The sequence below is a fragment of the Homalodisca vitripennis genome, chromosome 2, assembly GCF_021130785.1.
Source record: "Homalodisca vitripennis isolate AUS2020 chromosome 2, UT_GWSS_2.1, whole genome shotgun sequence".
NCBI lineage: Eukaryota > Metazoa > Arthropoda > Insecta > Hemiptera > Cicadellidae > Homalodisca > Homalodisca vitripennis.
In genome coordinates this window covers 233,659,429-233,685,352 of record NC_060208.1, presented here as the reverse complement: position 1 = coordinate 233,685,352, position 25,924 = coordinate 233,659,429, and the positions used below count along the sequence as shown (strand labels likewise).

At 34.2% G+C, this 25,924-nt stretch overlaps 1 protein-coding gene across 1 annotated transcript; it reads left to right on the top strand.

The window, feature by feature from the left end:
* The first annotated feature begins 820 nt into the window (after positions 1 to 820).
* Positions 821 to 25,897, top strand: LOC124355502 (guanine nucleotide-binding protein subunit beta-5-like). The gene is made up of 9 exons (XM_046806664.1): positions 821 to 1,076; positions 6,009 to 6,145; positions 12,779 to 12,897; positions 15,511 to 15,637; positions 20,146 to 20,289; positions 21,470 to 21,610; positions 23,309 to 23,405; positions 24,437 to 24,603; positions 25,379 to 25,897. Exons 1-9 carry the CDS (start codon positions 965 to 967, stop codon positions 25,388 to 25,390), a joined length of 1,056 nt encoding a protein of 351 aa, XP_046662620.1. The 5' UTR covers positions 821 to 964; the 3' UTR covers positions 25,391 to 25,897.
* The last annotated feature ends 27 nt before the right edge of the window (positions 25,898 to 25,924 follow it).

The window sequence follows — 25,924 nt, the reverse complement described above, 5'->3', positions numbered from 1 at the left end:
ATATAATGTGTTTTTTATTCAAATTTGTTTTATTAAAGCTTAGTTTAAATGGGAAGATTTATCGTATTTGAATTTATTTGTTAATTTCATTTGCTTGAAGTGTTTGTTTTCTTTTGTTTTTCTAAGAAATTTGGAGCCTCTACACAGGCAGTTTCTTGCCTTTTGAGGTCCTATTTTGTTTTCTTGAATTTTGTTTATTGATGTACCCTAGCTGTATTAAAATAAAAAAAGACATGTTCATATTTCTTTAACAAAAAGTAACATTGTTTTATTTTTATTCTCATGTCAATTGTGTCTACAACTAAGGAGCAATGTTTTGTGTTTGTGCTTAAGGTATAAATGATGTTTATATAATTTTACTGTTGTACATATTTTCAAGAAAAATAAATAATTTTTCTATTCTATTCTAGATTATGACATTTTATTCGTTGTGCACCATCTCACATTTTGTAAAGTATCTTTGGAGTTATAAAGAAAGTTCAATATTAATATAATTAATTCGATACAATTTCTATGTTTTTGCAGATATGTTCGGATATAAAACGACTCATTAATTCGGAATATAATAGAAATCAGAACCGTTCCGAACTGAGGTCGCTATCAGCCGCATGTACAGGGTTTGTCAGGAATGTTCGGGATTTATCGGTACTGCTCGGCTCTGCCCCCACTCTTTCTCACCACCTGGCATGATCGCCCCATTGAACACACACGAGAGGAGCTCGTCACAGTGCTAGAGCTACTTCAAAACCTTTGGCGTCAAGTCTGTGACGTCATAGTCGTTTCCCGTCCTTTGAAACTAAGACCGGTGACCGGGCATATAGCCACTCCGAAAACAGAAACGCTGAATTGAGTGTTGTTTATAATGGTGTTTTAGGAAGGCGAAAGTGTAGTGCTGTAAGAGTGATGCAGGATTTGAACTAATTGTTTTCTATTCTAAATTTATTATAATCGTATACCAACAAAAATGGCCCAAGATGCAAGTGTTAAAGTTGAATCTATTGAAGCATTAACAAAGGAAGCCAATTCTTTGAAAACCAAACTTGAAGATGAACGTCAAAAACTAAATGATGTTACACGTAAGTTCATTCATTTTGTCAAGAGAATCATGCAATTTTGAGGAAGCAACCCTATTTTTATAATGCAGATACCAAATGTTTCAGGATATTGATTTAGGCCTAGTGCTGATGAAGCCAACTGTGGTTTTTGGTCCATAAATTGATAATTATGTACATACAAAATAATTTTTCCACCTTTTAATGTCAATTAACACAAGTTTCTTAAAATTTAAATTACAATTTAACATATATTTGCAGAATAGACCTATGTGAATCCGTTGAATTAGATTGGTAAAGTTTTGCTGGATGTAGGACCTCAATATCCTATTATAATTTACCCCACTTAGTAAGCACTGAGGCCTATGGCCTGTGATACAGACAACAATATTGTGTTTCAATTTGGCTATTGTCATGACAACATTACGAACTCAAAATTTACTTTATAATTTAATAGACAACAAGTAAAAATTTGAAGTCTAAGGTAATAGTAAATGTAGAATTATTTCAATACTTTGGGGGTGTGTGGGTACAAGTAGGCGTGGCTGCAGTGTAATAAGCAGCCACCAACACACCGTATCATCAATATTTATGAGCATCTAAAAATACTGAAATCAAATTTTCGGACCAAATTAGGCTATGTATGTATGTAATAGGTATTTCAAATAACAATATAGTTCTGTTGATTTTAAATCTTAAAAATAAATATATTAACTATAGGCTAAATAAAAAATTATCTATATTTATAAAATGTTATGAACAAAACAGTAACATTTAGCTTACTTACCTTTTACTATTTTCAAGCATAAACGTGTTTGACTCCTTGTGAAACAAGGAACACATGTACATTATTGTTCTTGCCGCCAATAGTCTATAACCAAACACGATGTTCACTTTGAATTAATTTCCAAACACGATTTTACTTTGAATTAATTTTGAGTGATAATGTTAAGCTGAATTAGGATTTTAAAATCGTATTATACAGTATTGAACCTATACTTTTAAATGTAAAAGAAATGTATTTGTTTCAGATTACATAAAATTTAACTATGTTTTATTTCATCTTTGTTTGAGCAGCGTAGACTTATGATTACTTTAGCTAATCTGAAATGGTATTTCTGCAGGTACTGATGCTGTCACTATGTCTAAAAGGATCTCCTTTGGGAGGCTGGGATGGGGTTCCAAGACTCCATATTTTAAAAAGTTTTTTTATTTTGACCAAATTTTGTCTAATTTGTACATGATGGACATGTACTGAAATGTTCTTGTTGGGATTTACATCCTGTAAGAATAAAGATAAACTATAATCATATTTATTCCTTGATTTTGATCATGGTCTGCCTGGTGTCTTATTTTATAAACATAGTTTGTGTATTTGTTCAAATGATTTTTTTTTATAAAATGTGGATAATTTTTTCATAATCTAGTTTATAAGTTTTTAAAACTGGGATTTTTTGTTAACTTAAAATTAATGATATAGCCTATAAGAAACAAAATCTCATTTAAATGCATGTTTACAAGTAATACCTTAAAGTGAGATATCAAATGCTAAATTCTATAACAATAAATAAATGGGGGAAATGATTTATGATGTAATGTTTATCTTAACTTTGAAAGTTGTATTACAACAAATTTTCTTTCCCAAAGCTGGATATATTGAAAGTTACAATGTAGATATTTATTTTTCACTGTACATGACTAATAAATGTATTCTGACATAGAATGAATTATAGCAGTGCTACAGATTTATTGAGGTTATCTAAAATTATTGTCCTCTATTGTAGACAATTGACATCTCACAATTGTAATATGGTATGTCTTTGGCATCTTATTGAGGTTTATAATTTAGTGAACTGGTTTTAATTGTCATGCATATATGCTTAATATTCATAATGTCATAATAATTTTTGCTTATGCGATATTGTTTTCCTACCTGTTTTAACAGAAAAGTAACTGGAAGTTTCTTACTAAGCAATAGCAAAAACTTAAAAATTAGTTAGACATTTACGGTTTTGGTATACAACATGTTATTTTACAGTTAGGCTTACACCATGTAATATTTACAGAATGATTATCAAAATCACGAAAATTCTGGGCGATCAATGGATCAACTTTAACTCCGTTTATACTTTAAAATAAGCTTTCTAATCTTGTTATGTAGGAAATGAAACAAAACTAGATGCTGTGAAACATTAACTAATTATTTATTTCCCATTAAACAATAAAAGTTTCAAAATCCATAGCAGCAAGGTATTTTTACTATCTGAAAATAGGCTCATTAAAGATCACCTGTAGTTATTACTTGTGTATTATGTACCTGGAGTCAATTGATTGTTTAAGACGTTAGAGTGATTGAAAGATTTGGCAGTTTTTAAAATTTCCCAGATTGTCCAGCAATTGGGTTGTCAAGGTGACTCGAACTCAAAATAATGGATTGTACAGAGCAGATCACGTGGCTATGCAGCCTCTGCAGTGAGAAGTGGCAAGTGAACTTTAAATATCAAGCATTGTTTGCTGCAGCATAAATTCATGTTTGCGATGTCTAGTTACATTTCAATTTTTTGACCTTGATGTACTAGAAATTGTTATAAGACAAACCCAATTGAAGTTGATCCAAAAATAGCTGAGAATTACCATAATTACAAATACTTTACTGTATGTAAGGTGTGGCTGCAGCTTTATCTAATAGGGCTTAGAATTAACATAGGAGCAGTTCTTTGATAGTAATGAGGGAGACTTTAAAAGTGATGTTGCCCCTAAAAACTGCACTCTACTTTGAATTTGAAAAGTATGGTGATATGGCTAGTAATTGTGTCTTTCTGTCATGCACAATCATTCTGCAAGAGATCTGGTTGTCTCAAAATGATGAGTTGTTGGAGGAAATCAAATTTCTAGGGATGGCATAATTATACTTATTCGACTAAACTTACCATCAGTACTTCAAGTGCTCTATTGTTAAGCTAGTCTGCCTATCTAACCCACATGGGAGTTAGTTTCATTAAAATTGCATATTGTTGTGGATACTAGTGACCATGCTATAATTTTTCTCATCTTATATTTGTATCCTATGTTGAGTTATTATTTCCGCTTATGTATGGAACACCACCTCAGTTGAGACCTGAAAGTCAGGTTAAGAAACTGTTCATAAATAAATGACGGAACTGGGCTAGGGGTGTAAATGATTTTAAGTCATAATGTTGGCAACGAGAATTATATAATGACTAAGTGTAGCCACAGATACTAATCTAAACACAAAAGAGTGACAATAAACTTGTACTCGTACAAAGACGAACAGGAGGAAACTAATAAGATGGCATCTTTAGGAGTTATTTGGTCTTACCCAACTCTACCACATGTAGGTGTGTAATTTTACTATTAGCACCCTTCTTATCCTTCCTGTTACTACCTCTTTCTTTATTTCTTCTAGTCTTGGTAATGATATAAAATAATATTCAGTCTGTAATAGTAACAGAATGTGGTATGAGGTGGACTTGATAAAGAGGGAAATTGTGTGACACTATGATTCCTTGAATCAGGCACAGATGCAGAGTACATAGGCACTGAGAGTTTGTATATAGGCACTAACATGAAAAAAAATGTGCAGTTTTATGTGAAGCAATTGATTTTAGGCTTGAAAATTATGTTTTGTATGTTAAATTCATAGCTCTTTAAAATAACTTCTTTGAATAAAACAATTCTTTTGACCACTCCTTGTAAAATTACACACATCTAAAATAGGAAATTTTTAATCAGGCCCAAATACAATCGGCTGAAGATAAAAGTGTGAAATATTTACATTATGTACTGATGAATTTTGTTTCATAATACTTTTCATTACAATTATTTATAAAGAAAAAGCACATGTTACTACTGAAGCTATGTCATGTAGGCTACCTACTGTAAAATATTTAACATTTTTATCCTTAGCCATTTTTATATTAACTTAAACATATTACCGTCTAAATGTCGTACTTTATATGCCTATAATTTCACGTGGAATGACAACAAATTCTTTTCTTCTTTTTCTGTATTCAGGGAAGTTATCTTAAAGGACTATGAATTTAATATAAAAAAATATTTTCCAAACCTAAAATCGGTTGCCACCTTAGTTTTACATTTGTAATTGGCCCCCCATTACAGTAATCATTGGCGGTGTTGTAAATTACAAAGTGAAATACAATCGGCATCAATATTATGAGATATCAGTGTGTTAAATCACAAGAGTAACAGATAGTGACAATCTACCATACTGTTGAGTTTTCAAACAACGGTCACTGATTTAACAAATTCCCTGATAAGATTATATTTTAATTTCCTTTAACTGTTTGTAATTATTAATTTCACAAATGTCTCTGTATTATGAGGTATTTTGGTTTGTAACTTAGACAGAATAAATTTTTACTATTTGATTTGTATATTTCGGACCTCTATATTTTGAATATTTAATAAATAATGCTTCTTCGTAATAGATATAAACTCCAAGTAGTGAATGTCACACCCTTCCAATTCTATTGTAATACATTTCCTCAAAAACTCCAATAAAACTCCATGGATTGTAGTAGTTCAGAAGCACATCGCTTCATGAAAACAATAACACTTGCTTTTACTCCCCTACTCCCTACTTCCTCCAACCAGTCAACATATTGTCTCATACGTGTTTTTGGCTTTGTGCATTGTTCCAATTGACAAACGTGACTCCTTGATCACTGTTGTGTTTTCATTAACTGTCCAAGTATGCGATAACGGATTAAAACTTGGGGAACCCTAATACAATGGGAGATAAAGTTATGAGGTATTTAATAAGTAGGAGTTCTCATTCATAATTGAGAATTAAATATTTTAAAGAATTTTTGGATACTAAATTTTTAACACATGAGATTTTATATGTTAATTCCAATGTGTGTGTGTAGCCTAAAGACTGCTCCTTTGTATCTGACATTCTGATTCTATTTTCAGTGAGCACAGTTGCCGAGAGGCTTGATGTGATCAACTATCTCAACATCAAACCTCGTAGGGTGCTCAAGGGTCACCAGGCTAAAGTCTTGTGTTCAGATTGGTCGCCTGACAAGCGGCATATTGTCTCATCTTCTCAGGTAAATAGTTCCACAACACTGGTCTGCCTGTTTTTTCACATCTTTACTGTAATGTTCTACGGTTTACAGTTGGTTCTATACAGTTACTTACATGATATTTAAAATGAATGGGATTGTAAATGGGTTAGTTAATGTATAACAATAATATTTGTCATAAATATAGCAATGTCACAGTAGATTTTAGTCATAAAAATATCAATGACCGTATATTAAATTTATATGATGCTGTAAAACTAAGGAATGTTAAAATTTGCAGTGATACACCAAACAATGAATTATGAAACAGTGTAGTTGAGTGAAAGAGTTTGTTTGGTTAGATAGGCAACTACGGGTATGTGACATCAGACTTGTTCTTCACTGTACTTACAAGCTCAATTTTTCAATATTTACATTTCAACCAACTTTTCAGACCTACTTTGACTTGTATTATGAAATGGTACAAGACTCCATCTCTGCAGCTATTTACATGTCTAGATACATTAAAACTTCATTAAATTAGATTTTTAAGAAGGCAATGGCACAGTCCTCAGCTCATTACTTTTTTGAGTAAGTAACTTTTGAAACCGCTCCAAATAGCTTTATTATGTGCAATTTATTATTTATGACAAGGCAGTGAATCTTCCATTATGATTATAGTTTGATATGGAAATGTTTACTTGGGGCAGTACATTGATATGCAAGTTCATTTGATAATGTTTCATATTATTTTTAATTTTTACTTTAAAAAAGTGTGAACAATTTTTTATTGTGATGTAGCAACGCTGTGTGGATCTGTTCATTCTGTTGGTTGCTACCAAATGCACTCTTTCATTGTCAGTAGACTAGTTTTATTTAACAAGAAAGAAACGATACAAATCTGCACACCATTTAATTTGCACACTATTTAGTTTTATAGCCATGATGACAATAAAGAAAATTAGTGAAATTCTGACTAGTTTTAACCAAAGTGTATTCAGACCATTTGTCTACAATCTGTATCGTAGTGGATTTGTAGGAAGCTTTTAGTGGATCTTTGAAGCTAATTGTTGTAATGGTAACGGGTTTATAGAGCATGTAATGTTATTGTTGTACTTTAGGTCATACACGAATATTTGCTTCTAATTGCTATAGTAAATTTTACATAAAATGCATAAATCAGTACTAATTTTATTGATATTGATTAATAAATGGTTGTGTACTGCATGAAAGTGATGAGAGCTTAAATAAAGGCTCTTGGCGCTTGACGTCAGAACTTGTCCAAGCCTATATATAGGCTCTTGGCGTTTTATGAATTAACAGGTTGAGCCTATATACAGGCTCTTGGCGCTAAAAAGGTTAATGCAGTATTGTAAATTTAAGTTTAATCTGTTATAAATATAACAAGTTTTAAACTTTCGCCCCATGTTATAGCGAAGCCTCAGATCTGCAGTGGCAGTTACCTTTGTCCTAATAAACAGTCTTGATAATTATTAGTAATAAACAGTTATTACCTGGGTGTAAACTTATATTTAAGGTTTGTTTTTAAAGTTATATAGATATGCCAATTTTTTAAGCTTTGGTAGACGAATAACAAATATGTTAATAAAGTAGGTTTTTTAAGCTTCCTAAATCAAAATTTTTAGAATAAGTTATCTACAGACATAATTTTTAAGCCTATTAAAAAACAAATAATTAAACTCACCAATATGCAAATACGATTGTTCTTCGAATCAAATAAATACTCTAATTATACAATTTTCAAATATGCCACCATTTACAAAATAGCTGAACTTTATCGATCAACACCTTTTTACTATTTACAAACTTTTCGGTTGTATTACTTTTTGTCTTTATCAACAGTTCCATATCTGTAACTGGCAACAAGAAAATAATATATTTACTACAATTGTTAACAAATATATCTTTTGAAGAATGATTAAAGGATCCGATGGTATATAGCGTGCATGGACTTCAAAGGGTTAATGAAACACTTAAACTAGATAGCTGTTGTAATGCCGGGTCCCACACCAAACCAACAAAACAACATACTCCAACAAATTCAGCAACAACCAAACCTGCAAGTTTTCGAAAAACAGGAAAATTATTGTCAACTGCTGTCCCACATTATGAAAAACAAAAATCAGTCAACTTGTGTTCCCGATAAAGAAAATGAGTGTGGCGAGCTCGAAATTTGGACATTACAAGGAACAATGAATTATTTTTTATGGCAGCTGGTTTTCTATTCCCTAAACCAAAAAAGGAAAAAAACGTTTTTGGGTTAGGGACGAAGCTTGAAAGAACCGACAAAAAAAAACCTATGTTGAGCGAACTATGGAAGATTTAGAAAAGACGACTAGAGTATTAGTGGAGAATTCGCGATGCGCTTTTCAAAAAACTTTTTAAGAATGACAGTACTTGATCTTGAAAATCTAATAGAATTCATTGTGACCCTCGATCAGAAAAAAATTACAAATTTTGAAATTGCCATTAGTGTAACAGAAAGTTTAGTGATTACTTTAAGATTTTTGGCAACTGGGGCGTATTACCAGAGACTGATGTATCTTTTCTAAGTATCCAAACAGGCAATTTCAGTAATAATTCCAGAAACCTGCGATGCTCTCATAAGTGCACTAAATAACAGTATGTCAAGGTAAAATTTATACATTATTAATAGGTAGCGTTATAAAAATAAACTGATTTTTTAATAATAACTTTTATTTGGATGTATCTGAAAATTACAGTGTTGGACTGAGCTGATTCATTTGTTGTCTATCCTCGCGTAGCTGGCCAGGATTTCAGCAATCTGGGTGGTATGTTTTTCGCTTGAGGCATGACGGTACTAGTTCAGTATCTTCGTAGGTTTGAACGTGGGTGGGTTTGAAAATGTTGTATGCAGCCTGGATTGAGGAGGTTCCAACGCTACAGGGTACTTGCGCAAGACCGTATGCTATCTGGAACTCATATAATTGTGGTTGTCTGTTGTATCTGTTGAAACTTGGTGAACTGCAATTGGAAGATCGAAAATGAAGGAACGGACTTGTTCAATTGCTCTTGAGTTTCTGCTGTTTTTTGGGTGGTCATTATTCTCCTATTTCTGCTTTGTAGAGATGATCATTGATCAACTGCTGCATCAGGTAGCTGCGCATAAAGGAGTTACGAAAGTTTCTCGCACTTTTTCTAGCAAACTAGCTCACCAGATATATTCAAATTCAATTTCGGGTTGTACAGATGTTCCTTGCTGATTATTTTTTTATATACTTCTTGTTAGCATCCATTAAACTTCTGCATTTTGCGTCTCACTAGTTGGTTAGAAATCTTTTCTTTGGTGTGGTAGATTTTGCTTTTAAGCTTTTGGTGTTTTTTTCTGTAATTTCCTTTTGAGCATGCAAAACTTTCGTAGCTTTCTTGTAATTCTCCACATATTACTTGTACTCTGGCTGACGCTAGCGGTATCATCGTCAGTTGTTTCGGATTCTTTTGCCTCATTCATATACTGTACTGGATTCATCACTTTACTGTATAAGTAAAGATTGTTATGTTTTTAATATATAATGCATATAAATATTTTAAAAAAATGTATATTTATAAAAAAAGATGATATGAAGAAACTTTCAATTAAATTTAATTTGTATTTATTTCAGACTCTAAAAGTGAAGAGGAATGAGGTAAAAGTTAGCGATGATTTCAACAAGTTTTGCACGCTTTCCACATTGAATAGGCGCAAGGCGGAAAGCCCCTTGTTATCGAGGCAACCTACATTCAGTGCTGTGAATTTTTTAACTATAAAGGAACATTCAGTGTAGTTCTTTTTGCTGTTGTGACGCCGCAAATTATAAAGTTATCTGTATGACAAACGTTTGGTTGTCAAGGACGGAATCTCTGACGGAGGGTGGTTTTAAAAAATACGCAATTTTACAAACTATTGGTTGAAGGAGGAAAACGTAAATTTGCCACAAAACGTGTTCTTCTTGGAATGGGACAAAGAACAGTCCTTATGTTTTAGTCGCAGATGATGCTTTCCCCTTAAACCATGCATTATGAAACCAAGTTTATAGCGGGCCTTCAAGATAAGGGGTCAATAGAACGTGACTTCAATTACCGAATCTCACGTGCATCGAAGAATAGTTGAAAATTTGAGTTTGGCATTTTAGCGTCTGTGTTTCGGATGTCGTTTCGCAAACCATGCGGGTACAACCAGAAAAGGTAGAAAAAGTGGACTTTGGCATGCATTTGTTTGCATAACATTTTCTAAGGGTGTCTTGTCGGAAAAATAAAATATAATCCACCCAAACAGCTTTGATGTTGAACATATTGTTAGTGGTACAATAGAGAAGATGGCGATGGGAGAAAAGTTCAACAAACTTTCTAGTCGTTTTTTTAATCTACAACAGACTGCAAGAAAATCATCTGTAGTAGATTTGGAAATAAGAAAAGAATTTGCTGAATATTTTATGTCTGAGCAAGGTTCAAGTTCCTTGGCAGTTAAATTTTTGTAATCTATGAGCAAAAGTAGTTTGTTTAGGGGGTAAATGATTTTTTAATTGATTTAATGATTTATTATTCTAATTAGTAAGAACTAATAACAGTTCACATGGCAGTTAAAATTTTTGTTATTCTCATTGAGCAAAAGTACTGATTTTTTAAGGATAAAATGATAGAATGTTATAGGTATTAAACTATATGTAAATATATTTTGATATAATTATATGTAAATTTTATATCTATGAATATTAATTATTTTATTTATAAGTAATTTTTACTGTGTATTCGTTAATCGCCGTCCTATCATCCCACTTGGGCTTGGCTTGTTTTTATCTCTTTTTAAGAAACTTAATTGATGATATAACAAACCACATTCGAAACGAAAGTTTTAACCAGCTACGGTTGTTTTCAAGTACTGATAATTTCATGTATTCTTTTGGTTTGGGTTTTGATGTTTTTTGTATCTTTCTGTTACTTCCTCTGAAGAATCATTACATCAAAATTCCTATTTTCCTTTTAAGGCGTCTGCCGTTTTTTTAAAGATTTTTATAATCAGGGGTGACGACTGTAGGGATCTAATCATCCACAACAACTGACACAAATAATATAAAATCTATGAAAATCATCATGCTATGGTCAAGATCAAATTAACATCCTATACAACTTCTGCTGGACTGATCAATGGCCAGAACAAGAATGAGGACAAAATACATCACTAGTATATATGACTGTTACAATATTGATCCTCTCCGAAAAATATGAATGAACAAAACAAGCCTGATGCTGATCAACAGTGAACATGACCATGGGCCATGAATCACACAATCACAGCAAATGACTGATAATTAATGATATGATCACACACCAACAAAGCACCACGCAATCAATGATGATAATGCCTAAATAACATGATCTCATATATTGATAAACAATATGATGAAATACATAATATATGAACAATTATAAAAAATGTGAAATAGTTACTGGACAAAATACTTCATCACTGATGAATATATAATATAGCTGAAAAATAAAAATATAAAACCACTATTGCAATATGAAAAATATAATATACAGAAATTCTGATATACTAATATGATGCAATAATTACTGCAATGAAATATCAATAGATATGCATTATATATAAAATATGTGGGCGACATAAATCATAACATGACATGCATAATGAATCTACCAACCTGATAAAACTATGGATCAATACTCGATCTGCAACAAAATACTAATGCAGAACCCTGCCCCTACCCCACCCGCCACACCCCCCCCCATCATCACCACATCCCCCAACATCCACCCACACATCCCACCCCACACAACGCATTTCCTCACCCCATACCCACCTTCAGCCACCACCCCCACCATCACATCATCACCCACCCACATCCCAGCACCATCCACCCCCCCCCACCCCCCCCAACACCCAAACCACCATCTACCCACCCCCACACCCACATCCCCCATCACCCCCCATCATTCCCCACCACACCCCCCCCACCCCTCCACACCTACCACCATACCTTCCACCCCCCACCCCCCACACCCACAATTCCATCATCACACCCCCATCCACACACCACACCCGACATCACACCACCATCACCCCCCACCATCTCTTCCCTCTACCTCATTCCCCCCCTTCCACCCCCACCCCATCCATGCACACCATCCCTCCCCCCCCCACCATACACCCCCCACCATACCCCCCCCCCTTCCCTCCCCCGCCACCCATCCCATAACATTTATTTCTCTATATGGTTCGATATTAATTTTACATGTATTGTCAACACTCCATTTTAGTGCTTTCCCGATGAAGTCATTTTGCACACAGACGAGACAAAACTGACCACAAATTTTAAGTTTTGTTTTTCTTCCTGTGGGAAAGCGTACACATAGACCAACAAAGTTGCCAGATAACAAAACAAAACACGCAAACAAGTTTGATCTTTAACGCCAGGCGACGGGAAACAAAAAAGTTGTTGCTAAAACACGAACAAAACAAAATTGTTTGCCGGAAATGTTTCGCTTTTGTTTCAAAAATGTTGGGGAAACATGAGTTGCTGTTTGTTTTTCTTTGTTGGTTTGGTTGTGGACCCGGAATTAAGACTTTTTAACGTAAGTTGTGCTAGATATAAGCTGTAATGTAGCTTGGTAAAGGTGGTGGAATTGCTTGTTTAGGATGGTAAGATGATTATTTGGGACGCTTTTACCACTAACAAAGAGCATGCTGTCACCATGCCCACAACTTGGGTGATGGCTTGCGCTTATGCTCCTACTGGAGGCATGGTGGCTTGTGGGTAAGTTCAGTTTCATTCGTAAACTTTCAGTCGTATATTAGCTAAGCATGGTAAAATTTGTTACTACTTACTATTTAAGACATATTTATTGCAACTAATTATCATCAAGATAAAAACAGCCTTGATGATTAGAATAAAAAATAATTTGTAATAAGTTAATATGATTTTAACTAATTATTTAAAAAATAATAGTTTCCTATTTCTTAATTATTACTCTGTGTTAATCTACCAAGTAAACATAGGCCAAATTACACAGTCTTTGGAAAAGACTGCCATTCTAAATGTGACATATATTTAGAATGACATTATATTATATACAATTTTCAGTGACTAAAACTATTAAATACATGTGCAGGAAGGCTATTTGATTATATTTGTGTTTTTAGTTACTCTTTAGCATCATATATTTGAATAAGACATGCAACTTTGCTTGTGAAAGAAATTTTAAACGGCCAGAATGTCTAAATAAACATAGAAAAAGAACTAACCCCACTCCTTATGTAGTTATTTTTAGACAGCCTTTTGGTCATAGGTTAAGTAAAATGTCTCATTTTAAAGGTGTAATAAATACGCATTCAAACACTTTCAAGTTTTTTGTTATTATGTGTGTATGTTTTTAGTAACTAAAGAATAAAATAAAAAAGTTTGAGGTAAAAAATAAGTAACTAATAAAAATGTGTTTAGATGCTTTTAAATTAACGTATCTTTAAAATAAATATCTCCCATAATTTGATGATTAAGAATAAGGCTGTACAAGTGTTTGGAGTTAAACACGGCTCATATGGGACTAAAATCTAATCGCTAGTATACCCAGCTATTAAATCTCATTATAGGCATCTTTTAAGAAATAAATGATAACAGATCACTTGAAAATCGTCCAATGATGCTAATTAAAAAAAAAAATATGATCCTTAACTAACACGTTACTATCACCTGATTTCAATGTTATTACTTTCAAATAAAGCCTTTGAAAAAAATAAAACATTTTAAACACAAACATTAATAATTAGTTTGATTATAAATCTTCAAACCAGTTTGAATTTGTCAAATCAGCAAAAATATGTCAACGAATAGATACCATCCATTATAAACCTTGACACTGTCAAGGAAGATAATGAACGTACATTTGATGTTCCTGTCTAGAATTAATTATGTTTAATATGCTAATTTTCTGTTGTAAATAGAAATATGTGTGATATAATATGGTTTGCTACTTGACTAATATCCTATCTTAATGACAGAGGCCAATGTTTTGACATTGCCAGAGTTCCTTTGTATGGAGTTCAACAGGGATATATTTTTGGTTGTGTAAAAAGTATTGTTTATGGTCTAAGCAAAATATCTTGAAACTTTAATGCTTATTGTTAAGTACTGTAATACATGTAAAATTTGACTTATTCATTGAAAATCAAAGAAAATAAAAAATCAGAAAGGAAAGATAGTTCAGTATGCTAATGACATTAATTACTTATTGCATTAAAGCAAATTCAGAGATTGTGTGTCAAATAGACACTTTTATTGAACTGAGTCCTGGCATTCAGTTTTTCTCTGACGCAAATCTTAAAATATATACTATACAAAAACTAATTACATAAGTTTTTCAAGAAAAACCCTTTGATAACAATACAATATGGTTCAACATGCCACCAGGGCAAAAGGTACTCTCTTATACTAAATCACATTTATTTCAGTATTATACCTAATGGAAACTGGCTAAGTTTTTTCTTGAGATTGTTTCAAGATGGTGTATTTGCTCATGCATGTCATCAGACCTAAGAAATGAGACTTTATCAAGGTCTAATTTGGCGAGTTTTTAGATTTCAAAAGAAATCCATCAGAATAATGTCTCGATTAAAAGGAGAGATCTAAGAGGAGACGTATGATGCTTTCAGAAAGTTTCAGATTCAGATTCTTGATCAAGTTGAGATTGATGTTTCTTCCCTGTATCTATATCTTGAAGGTTTCCTTGTACCACCAATTACAATTGAAGTTGATGTAGGGCAGAGGTGACCAATGTTCCGGCACTAAAAGCAGAGATGATTATAGAGCAGACCAATTAGATCTCCAATGTTTGAATAACTTCCTGGACAAGTGTCTGTGGCAGTGTGATTAATCAATTGGGCTCTTTGACAGTGTCAAAACTAAACTATCCAAGGCAGTTTGAAGTTCAGTTACTAGATCTGTTAGTGACTGAAGTGTTCAATTTTGTTCATGAGTTTATGTTATGGTGATGAAACCACTATTATTCATGGAGACTTATAGTTTACAAAACATGATTGCGTATAGAGATCCTATCAATGTTTATAAGTGTGCAATGAAAAGTGTTAGATTAGTAAATCTATGAAAGTTACACTATACATTAAGTTACATTGCTTAAGAGTGTTTTGAAAAAGCAACTATTTTTTTCTATGAATGCAAACAATTTGGGTAAAAAATATTGTTTACGTAGAAAACCATACACGATTATCAACATTTTTGAGTAATTGAAATTTAAAGATCTTATATTCTAAATAAAAATTAAAACCAACAAACATGATAAAAAAATTAAAAATATACTTTTAAATTAAAACTTTTTTAGTGAGTACCATATATGATGTAATTTCCATTTTGTAGTGGCTTAGACAACAAAGTAACTGTGTACTCTTTGACTCTGGAAGAAGATGTAGCTGCAAAGAAGAAGACTGTTGGAACGCACACCAGTTATATGTCTTGTTGCACGTTTCCTAACTCAGATCAGCAGGTAGGTGTTTTATTATTAATGTACTTTATTTTATACTTGAACACTATAAGATAATTCCAATATAGTACACTAGCAGTTACCCGCGGCTTCAAACACAATTTGCTGCTTAACAAGCAGGGCGTCATATGCATACTCCATAGCATACTAAATACTCTTCACTTGTGTGATAAGTGATGGGCATTACATAAATACAATATCCTGATCCATTTTATAATAAATTATTGGACTTAAGTTCATTGACTTATGTTTTGTGGTCCTGATATCAGAGAATGAAATCATTTTTATAAGCACCACGGAAATAAATCATGTTTCTCTGCAAAATTCCATGATATTTGGTAGAAAAGCTCCAATGATTTAAGTAACACTTGAAATATTTAAGGTCAGAATGGAGGAATAATAAAATCCGTAGTCTTTTTAGTGAAAGATTAATAATATAATATGGAGCTCTATGATGATTTTAAAATTGAAGTGAGATTGTATCAGTTAGATATATTTCAGTTTTATGGGTAAGAGGATCAGAAGATATGTAAAATTGTGACTGGCTCTTTTTCAGGTTTTTTTCATGTAGGATCATTTCCAGTTTTAATGAATTATATGCTTTCCAATCTCTGTTCGCTATATCATACTATTTTCTCGGTTCAGTTTAGGAGTTATACAATATATTTAATCAGTATCTTATGTCTCTTTAGTGAAAAATGGACCTACTATGGGTTTTCTGCCATGAAAAATTACAGTACGTGTCTGGTGCATTCCTTTGTGATTCCATTTACAATGGTCATGAGTTCACTATGCTTGTTTGTTTCCACAAAGCGTAGTCTCAGAGAAAATGGTGTATTGAGTCATATTAGTGTCCACTCTCTCCGTTTTTGGTAGCTAAGCAACTGTAAATATGCCATCCCGCAATGCCAAAGGAAACTAATTTCGAGTATCCTTAGTAAACTAAATAGTTTGAATTTTTCACTGCTACCATCTTTAGTACATTTTAGATAGTACATATGTCTACTATTTGCAACTCACTATGACGGATGGTATTTTGTTTATCCAAATTCAAAATTTTGGATTAAGTATTTCATAATAAGCAGTATTTGAAATTAAAATATGGCTATATATTATTCTCATATCTAAGCAATGTACATGTCAAATTTTGTTTAAATCTGTTGACTAGATTTCATGTGATTGAGTATCAAACAACTAAACACCCAAACATACAAATGTTCAATCATCCAAATGTTGTTCTTCACAAACTTTTGCATTTATAATATCAATAGGATTTTACCTTGTATTTGTTAGAGTTCTGTCAAGGTTCTGAAGAAATATGGTCCTCAAAAGTCAGTATAAATGTAAGTAAATAAGTTAGGGATATATTACATGGTCATTAAATTGAAATTGATTGTGTGGGTATGTGTTATCTCTTCTAAAAATAACTGAAGGTTTTAAAATTGTGTTTTCCTTGTATATAACAAACAATGCCAGCTTTTATTACTTTTGTGAGTCTTTTGCTGCTCTCACAAGCTACTGACAGTTATTGGTAATGTTCTCAGATCCTGACAGGTAGTGGTGACTCTACTTGTGCACTGTGGGATGTGGAGTCAGGTCAGCTCCTCCAGACATTCCATGGTCATGCTATTGTGTTCTCACAAGCTAATGAAAGTTATTGGTAATGTTCTCAGATCCTGACAGGTAGTGGTGACTCTACTTGTGCACTGTGGGATGTGGAGTCAGGTCAGCTCCTCCAGACATTCCATGGTCATGCTATTGTGCTCTCACAAGCTAATGACAGTTATTGGTAATGTTCTCAGATCCTGACAGGTAGTGGTGACTCTACTTGTGCACTGTGGGATGTGGAGTCAGGTCAGCTCCTCCAGACATTCCATGGTCATGCTATTGTGTTCTCACAAGCTAATGAAAGTTATTGGTAATGTTCTCAGATCCTGACAGGTAGTGGTGACTCTACTTGTGCACTGTGGGATGTGGAGTCAGGTCAGCTCCTCCAGACATTCCATGGTCATGCTATTGTGCTCTCACAAGCTACTGACAGTTATTGGTAATGTTCTCAGATCCTGACAGGTAGCGGTGACTCTACTTGTGCACTGTGGGATGTGGAGTCAGGTCAGCTCCTCCAGACATTCCATGGTCATGCTATTGTGCTCTCACAAGCTACTGACAGTTATTGGTAATGTTCTCAGATCCTGACAGGTAGCGGTGACTCTACTTGTGCACTGTGGGATGTGGAGTCAGGTCAGCTCCTCCAGACATTCCATGGTCATGCTATTGTGTTCTCACAAGCTAATGAAAGTTATTGGTAATGTTCTCAGATCCTGACAGGTAGTGGTGACTCTACTTGTGCACTGTGGGATGTGGAGTCAGGTCAGCTCCTCCAGACATTCCATGGTCATGCTATTGTGTTCTCACAAGCTAATGAAAGTTATTGGTAATGTTCTCAGATCCTGACAGGTAGTGGTGACTCTACTTGTGCACTGTGGGATGTGGAGTCAGGTCAGCTCCTCCAGACATTCCATGGTCATGCTATTGTGTTCTCACAAGCTACTGACAGTTATTGGTAATGTTCTCAGATCCTGACAGGTAGTGGTGACTCTACTTGTGCACTGTGGGATGTGGAGTCAGGTCAGCTCCTCCAGACATTCCATGGTCATGCTATTGTGTTCTCACAAGCTAATGAAAGTTATTGGTAATGTTCTCAGATCCTGACAGGTAGTGGTGACTCTACTTGTGCACTGTGGGATGTGGAGTCAGGTGAGCTCCTCCAGACATTCCATGGTCATGCTATTGTGTTCTCACAAGCTAATGAAAGTTATTGGTAATGTTCTCAGATCCTGACAGGTAGTGGTGACTCTACTTGTGCACTGTGGGATGTGGAGTCAGGTCAGCTCCTCCAGACATTCCATGGTCATGCTATTGTGTTCTCACAAGCTAATGAAAGTTATTGGTAATGTTCTCAGATCCTGACAGGTAGTGGTGACTCTACTTGTGCACTGTGGGATGTGGAGTCAGGTCAGCTCCTCCAGACATTCCATGGTCATGCTATTGTGCTCTCACAAGCTAATGACAGTTATTGGTAATGTTCTCAGATCCTGACAGGTAGTGGTGACTCTACTTGTGCACTGTGGGATGTGGAGTCAGGTCAGCTCCTCCAGACATTCCATGGTCATGCTATTGTGCTCTCACAAGCTAATGCAAGTTATTGGTAATGTTCTCAGATCCTGACAGGTAGTGGTGACTCTACTTGTGCACTGTGGGATGTGGAGTCAGGTCAGCTCCTCCAGACATTCCATGGTCATGCTATTGTGTTCTCACAAGCTACTGACAGTTATTGGTAATGTTCTCAGATCCTGACAGGTAGTGGTGACTCTACTTGTGCACTGTGGGATGTGGAGTCAGGTCAGCTCCTCCAGACATTCCATGGTCATGCTATTGTGTTCTCACAAGCTAATGAAAGTTATTGGTAATGTTCTCAGATCCTGACAGGTAGTGGTGACTCTACTTGTGCACTGTGGGATGTGGAGTCAGGTCAGCTCCTCCAGACATTCCATGGTCATGCTATTGTGCTCTCACAAGCTAATGAAAGTTATTGGTAATGTTCTCAGATCCTGACAGGTAGTGGTGACTCTACTTGTGCACTGTGGGATGTGGAGTCAGGTCAGCTCCTCCAGACATTCCATGGTCATGCTATTGTGCTCTCACAAGCTAATGAAAGTTATTGGTAATGTTCTCAGATCCTGACAGGTAGTGGTGACTCTACTTGTGCACTGTGGGATGTGGAGTCAGGTCAGCTCCTCCAGACATTCCATGGTCATGCTATTGTGCTCTCACAAGCTAATGAAAGTTATTGGTAATGTTCTCAGATCCTGACAGGTAGTGGTGACTCTACTTGTGCACTGTGGGATGTGGAGTCAGGTCAGCTCCTCCAGACATTCCATGGTCATGCTATTGTGTTCTCACAAGCTAATGAAAGTTATTGGTAATGTTCTCAGATCCTGACAGGTAGTGGTGACTCTACTTGTGCACTGTGGGATGTGGAGTCAGGTCAGCTCCTCCAGACATTCCATGGTCATGCTATTGTGCTCTCACAAGCTAATGAAAGTTATTGGTAATGTTCTCAGATCCTGACAGGTAGTGGTGACTCTACTTGTGCACTGTGGGATGTGGAGTCAGGTCAGCTCCTCCAGACATTCCATGGTCATGCTATTGTGTTCTCACAAGCTAATGAAAGTTATTGGTAATGTTCTCAGATCCTGACAGGTAGTGGTGACTCTACTTGTGCACTGTGGGATGTGGAGTCAGGTCAGCTCCTCCAGACATTCCATGGTCATGCTATTGTGCTCTCACAAGCTAATGACAGTTATTGGTAATGTTCTCAGATCCTGACAGGTAGTGGTGACTCTACTTGTGCACTGTGGGATGTGGAGTCAGGTCAGCTCCTCCAGACATTCCATGGTCATGCTATTGTGTTCTCACAAGCTAATGAAAGTTATTGGTAATGTTCTCAGATCCTGACAGGTAGTGGTGACTCTACTTGTGCACTGTGGGATGTGGAGTCAGGTCAGCTCCTCCAGACATTCCATGGTCATGCTAGTGATGTGATGGCGATCGATCTTGCTCCATCGGAGACTGGCAACACTTTTGTCTCTGGGGTCAGTGTTACTACATAAGTGAAGTAGCATACAGTGAACAAATATTTCAGAGAGCAAGAGTTATTTTTGAATAAGATGTTTCAGTGATGGACAAAGCATTTTTGTTTTTCTACTCGGAATGAATTTTGAATTAATGTTTTTCTACAGATAAAATTGTTCTCAAGACATCCCCTGGACGGTTAGGCTATATATGGGCTCAGCTAAATCCCATAGAGGGATGTGCCCGTTATCAAACATTACATTGCCTTTGTAGAAATGAGGTAACATGCAAAATTTCTAAAAAAGTCCATAGCTCATTTCGTTGTGGAGATATCCAGTGGAAAACAGATACAAAGGCAGACCGTCAGACAAGAGGAGTTTTAGTAATTTATTGTAATGGGTTTTGAAATGAAGTAAAAGCTAAGTAAAATATACAAAATTTCAAGTTTATAGGTCAAATCATTTCCGAGATATCGTGCAGAGTTATATATAGGCTTTACTAATGCTTGGTGAAATTTAATGAAGGCACATGAACCATAATTGAACTCTCTCTGGTCTATTTACAAATAAACTGATACGACGAATTATTGAAGGACCAGATAGAATGTCAAACAGTAATAACCAACTAATCCACTAAATATCAAACACACGCGTCATATGATTGTAATTGTTTATATATTTGGTAATTCTATGATTTTTAGTACTGCCATCATGTTTGCTTGCAAGACCAATGTAAATATGTTTGCTAATACTCAGTCAAATCTAATAGAGTGACTTGCAGCATCATTGAACACGATCTTCATACACAATTTGAAGTCATGCAGGTTGCTAGGTCTGAGAGATACCCTATGGACAGACAGACATAGACAGGAATGAAAATTTTCAAGCCCCTCAAGTGAGCCCTTACACTACCACTCAGCCAATTACTGAAGTCCACCATGTTGATTGACAACAGGTGCGATTTATTGAGACATTAAATTTATATATCTGGGTGCAGTACTAAGTGGGAGGCCGGTTTTGAAAATAGCAGAAACAGTTTGCGAAGACTATAGTAAAAATTGATAGTGATTATTCATTTGAGTAATTAAAATTCAAAATAAGTCAATTTCAATCAGCGCTGACTAGCATTTAAGACTTGTAGTGTTTAAATTTGAGCTCGGTTTGTATTGGTACTGAAATGCCCCAATTCCTGTGGTTGTAGAGCTGTGACAAGATGGTCCTGATCTGGGACATGAGGACTGGTCAATGTGTCCAGTCATTTGAGGGCCATCTCTCCGACATTAACAGTGTCAAGTTCCACCCTAGCGGCGACGCTGTGGCCACCGGCTCTGACGATTCCACAGTGAGTATTCTACGGTTCGGAAAAATAGAGAATAACAAGAAATCGTTACAATTTCAAATTGCATTAAATTAAAAACTAATGGAGTGTTCCTGTGACAGTTTCTAAAAAGTTATAATTCTTGCATTTTTAATTGGTTGTATTTTGTATTTATTATTTAATTTAAAGATTGAACCAATTGAGATAAAAGTTAACATTTTTAGTGTGTCTCTCGAAAATACGCTTTATAAAATACTGCCCGTTTTTCCTAATTATAAAAAGATTATTGCTTATAAAGCTTCTTTAGTAAAAATTGTCTTTTTTCCTTTTAAATAGGAAGGCTTTTAATTTTATAAAATCTTCAATTAAAATATATGTTTTAAATCCTTCTATTCCAAAAAATATAAATCTTATCTTAATAAACTAAGTTGTACTAGCTTATTATATAACTTAGTTATATAGTTATTATATACTAGAGTAAACTGATAATAAAATATTTTGTATGTTCTCAGAAAATACATGTTTACATGTTTTAGCAAATACTTAACTAGACTCTGTAATTATTTTTGTAGTCTGCTGGAAGTAAATGGCTGATTGACAAAAACAGACAACGATGATGAAAATCAGTGAGCTTTTGCTTTCAAAACATCTGAATAATACAGCGTGCTCCTTCTAGCAGAGAACTTTGTCAATAAAATCAATATTGACATGAAATAGTACAGAGAATCTGAGCTAATTAAAGCAAAACATCGTATCATCTGTGTTCAAAATGATAACTTAAAAAAATACTGATTACAGTACAGTAGTCCCTCACTAATCGGACACAATTCAGACCAGACATGTGTCGGATTAGTCAAAAAGCCAGAGATCAATTGAAAAACAAGTTTAAATTACATAATGGAATGTATTGTTACTGAAAAAGTCAATTCTTACTATAAAGATGTACATAGTCTTAACATAAAAAAGTACAATGCAGCAGTTGAAGTACAGTATGTATTTGAATTATCGTACATTTGTATTGAGCTCATCAGCAGTACTGTACATTAAAAAGATTGTTTGATAATATTGAAATGGAAAACTAAAAAATAAATAGGCCCACTTCAGTGTCAAATTCTTAAGAATAGTTAGTTTTGTGAGACTCTTGTATATCTGACAAAAAACTGTTTGTAGTTGTTGCTTCTTAGTTATAAAGCATTTCTCAAAACATTGTCATAAAGCCTTTGTAAAACTAAGATGTGCTGCTTCTCCATTTTCCTCAGCCCACTTGGGATCGCCGACTTGAATTGACGGTTACAATAACAGATATTCCCCTCTCTCTCACACATGGACTTTAATGACGACAATGCAGGCATTCTCACACTGCCTTTTTCTAGTGGCCAGATTACTGGAGGGATTGGACTGGCACAGGACCAGACTATAGAGGGACTAATGTATAAGGTTGTAATTTATTAATAATAAAAATTTAAAGAGAACTTTATTACAAAAAAAGAAAGAAAAACAATCTTGCCTGACTTAAACAGTTTTCTATCAATCTTCAAAATTATTTTAAACAGTGATAAATTAGTACACATTTAAAGAGTGTAAAGTTTGAATTTAAAATTTGTAATGATAAGATAATTATTGTTTAATTTCAAATAAACATTTATGTACCAATAATGTTTTTGTAATAAATGATACAATTATACATTGATGAAGTTAATTCTGTATTTTTTTGCATTACAGTGTCGCCTCTTCGACCTGAGAGCAGACAAGGAAGTTGCAGTTTACAGTAAAGAGAGCATAATTTTTGGAGCAAATTCAGTAGATTTTTCAGTTAGTGGTAAGTGGAAATTATACAGATTATATATTTAGTAAAATACCATTTTATTTGTTTTTACTTCTTTTTGCTTGTTTAAAACAGGAAATATGTTTGTTACCCTATCCTCCTCCTTTTTCAATGTCCCAAGTCAGATAATGCTAATAATAATGCTAACATGTGCAGTGTGTTTCAAGGACATAGCCAACAAGGGGGTCCAAGGGGTCAGGACTCCCCAAATTTGCAATAAAAAAAAAAAAAAAAAAAAAAAAAAAAAAAAAAAAAATCACTTTATTGTCGTATAAATCTCATGATCATTGATAAAGTCATAAATACAGCACATTCTGGTAGCCAAGTCCAACATAGATAGTTAAAAGTTAAAAGTTTCAACACAGTTACATCAACAAATATCAGCATTAATGCACTTAATGTAATTTAATAATAATTTACATTATTTGGCAATGCAAAGAACTATACAGTAAATAACAATGGTACCACTGTAGTTACATCGATGGATCTGCATTGAAAACATAACATAATCTTATTAAAACAAAATAGACTTATTGGAGAAAAATTCCTCTACAGAGTAGAATGGGTTCTCCAAAAGCCATAAATAATATTTCTTTAAGAAAAGTGTTTTGTCAAACTTTGGGATTAAATGTGACAGATGGTTATATACCTTCAGGGAAAGTACCTGATGACTCTTTAAAGTTTTACTTAATCTATTGAATTTTATTTTTGATAAATTCTTGCATCTTGTATTGTGCGAATGGGTATCACCAATTGGTATCACCAACATTATTTCAATTACTTTTTTATTAATCTATTATTATTATTTAAATAATTCAGTATTACTGACATGTACTGCTGAAAGATCGTTCTCAACAGAGAAACGGGTAAAGAGCGTTTAAAGGAACAAAATGGTGCCTTACTCTCTGTCTACTATGGGGGAAGATAGCAGTTGTCCGGACCCTTCCCCCAAATGTTTTCCTGGCAACGATCTCGATGTGTTTCTATTTATTGCTAAAAGGTTGCAATGACTGTTAACTGCACAGGACGGCTGCTGTTTGCCGGTTACAATGACTACACGGTGAACGTCTGGGATACACTGAAGTGCGTACGGGTCAACCTCCTGTATGGCCATGAGAACAGGGTGTCGTGTCTCCAGGTGTCTCCGGATGGCACTGCCCTCTCCACTGGCTCCTGGGATTACACTCTCAGGGTGAGTAGGATTACATTCACAGACTTCTGCTTCTCTGGTGTCAAGTGGAAAAAAAGATTGAATTCTTCATCTTGCTTTGCTCATCATGTAGATCTAATGATGAAATAGAAATTAAAGAAGGAAATGATATTGAGGAAACGCTTCAAGAAAATTGTTTTTCTTTTAAATTTATCTGTTTTTTTGTTGTATTACATGATACTTCTAAACATATATAAAACCTTTGTAAGGGTGATACTACAGTTATACTATAATTTGTATTGTAAAAGTTTTGATAGGGTAGGCATATCTTTACCAGAATTTAACATTATTCTTTTTGTTATTAACATAGATATATTAAAATAAGGACAAAAATAAATCCCACACTGGGTGTGAGTGGTTAGCAAAATGCCCAGTAAGCATGATATGTCCCATACACGCATTTATTTATGTGTTTATTTTGATACCGCTATATATTAAGAAGAGAAAAAAAACTTCTCAACACAAAGCAAGGTTGAAACATTGAAGAAACCTTGTTTCAACATTGTTGTGGAAACATTTCAAGAATTTTTTATTGATGTTTTCACATTGTGTGAACTGATAAACCTAGATTATATTTCAGAGTTCATTTCTACTCCCAGCTCAAACATACCAAAGAACCTCCTCTGCATAAAATATATTGAATTTTCAGCTCATAAATTAAATAATGTTTTACTGTGTATAAACACTAAAAATCAAATTATTATTACAGGAAATTTATATTTCAATTACAAGAAAAGATTCCTCTTATTTGTTACAGGTGTGGGCCTAATGTTGTTGACCCACTCTCCAGCAACCGAATTTCACGAGGCTAGTCCGGCATTCAACCTTTACTTACTATTACCAATGTACCTCAGATAGCAATGCATTTAACCAAAATACTCGTACATTAGTGTATACCAAGTATTTGTTGTGTTTGTTCCAAAGCCAAACTCCAAAACAGTGTTAGAATAGGCTAATTTTATTAATTAGATAAATTATAATAGATTAGTTGTTGAACTATCCCTAATTAAAAAAAATAGTTTCGAGATTGTTAAGTTTTTAGGAATTTATCGAGGTTAAACTCCATGTCCATTAAGTTTTGTAAATTGTATGTTAATTTTATACATTAAGTATATCTACTAGTCATAGTGTAAGTCAAGTTATGTAGCCTATCTATCTTTCTCTATCTTTTAACCCTTTTATACTTTATCAATCGTTAAGCAGAATTATTTAAATGAAGGTATCAACAGCATATTTTTCTTTTAAATAATAAATCTGAAGGCAATGTCTACTTTAATGATTGTGTCGTTTTTTCTATTCCTTA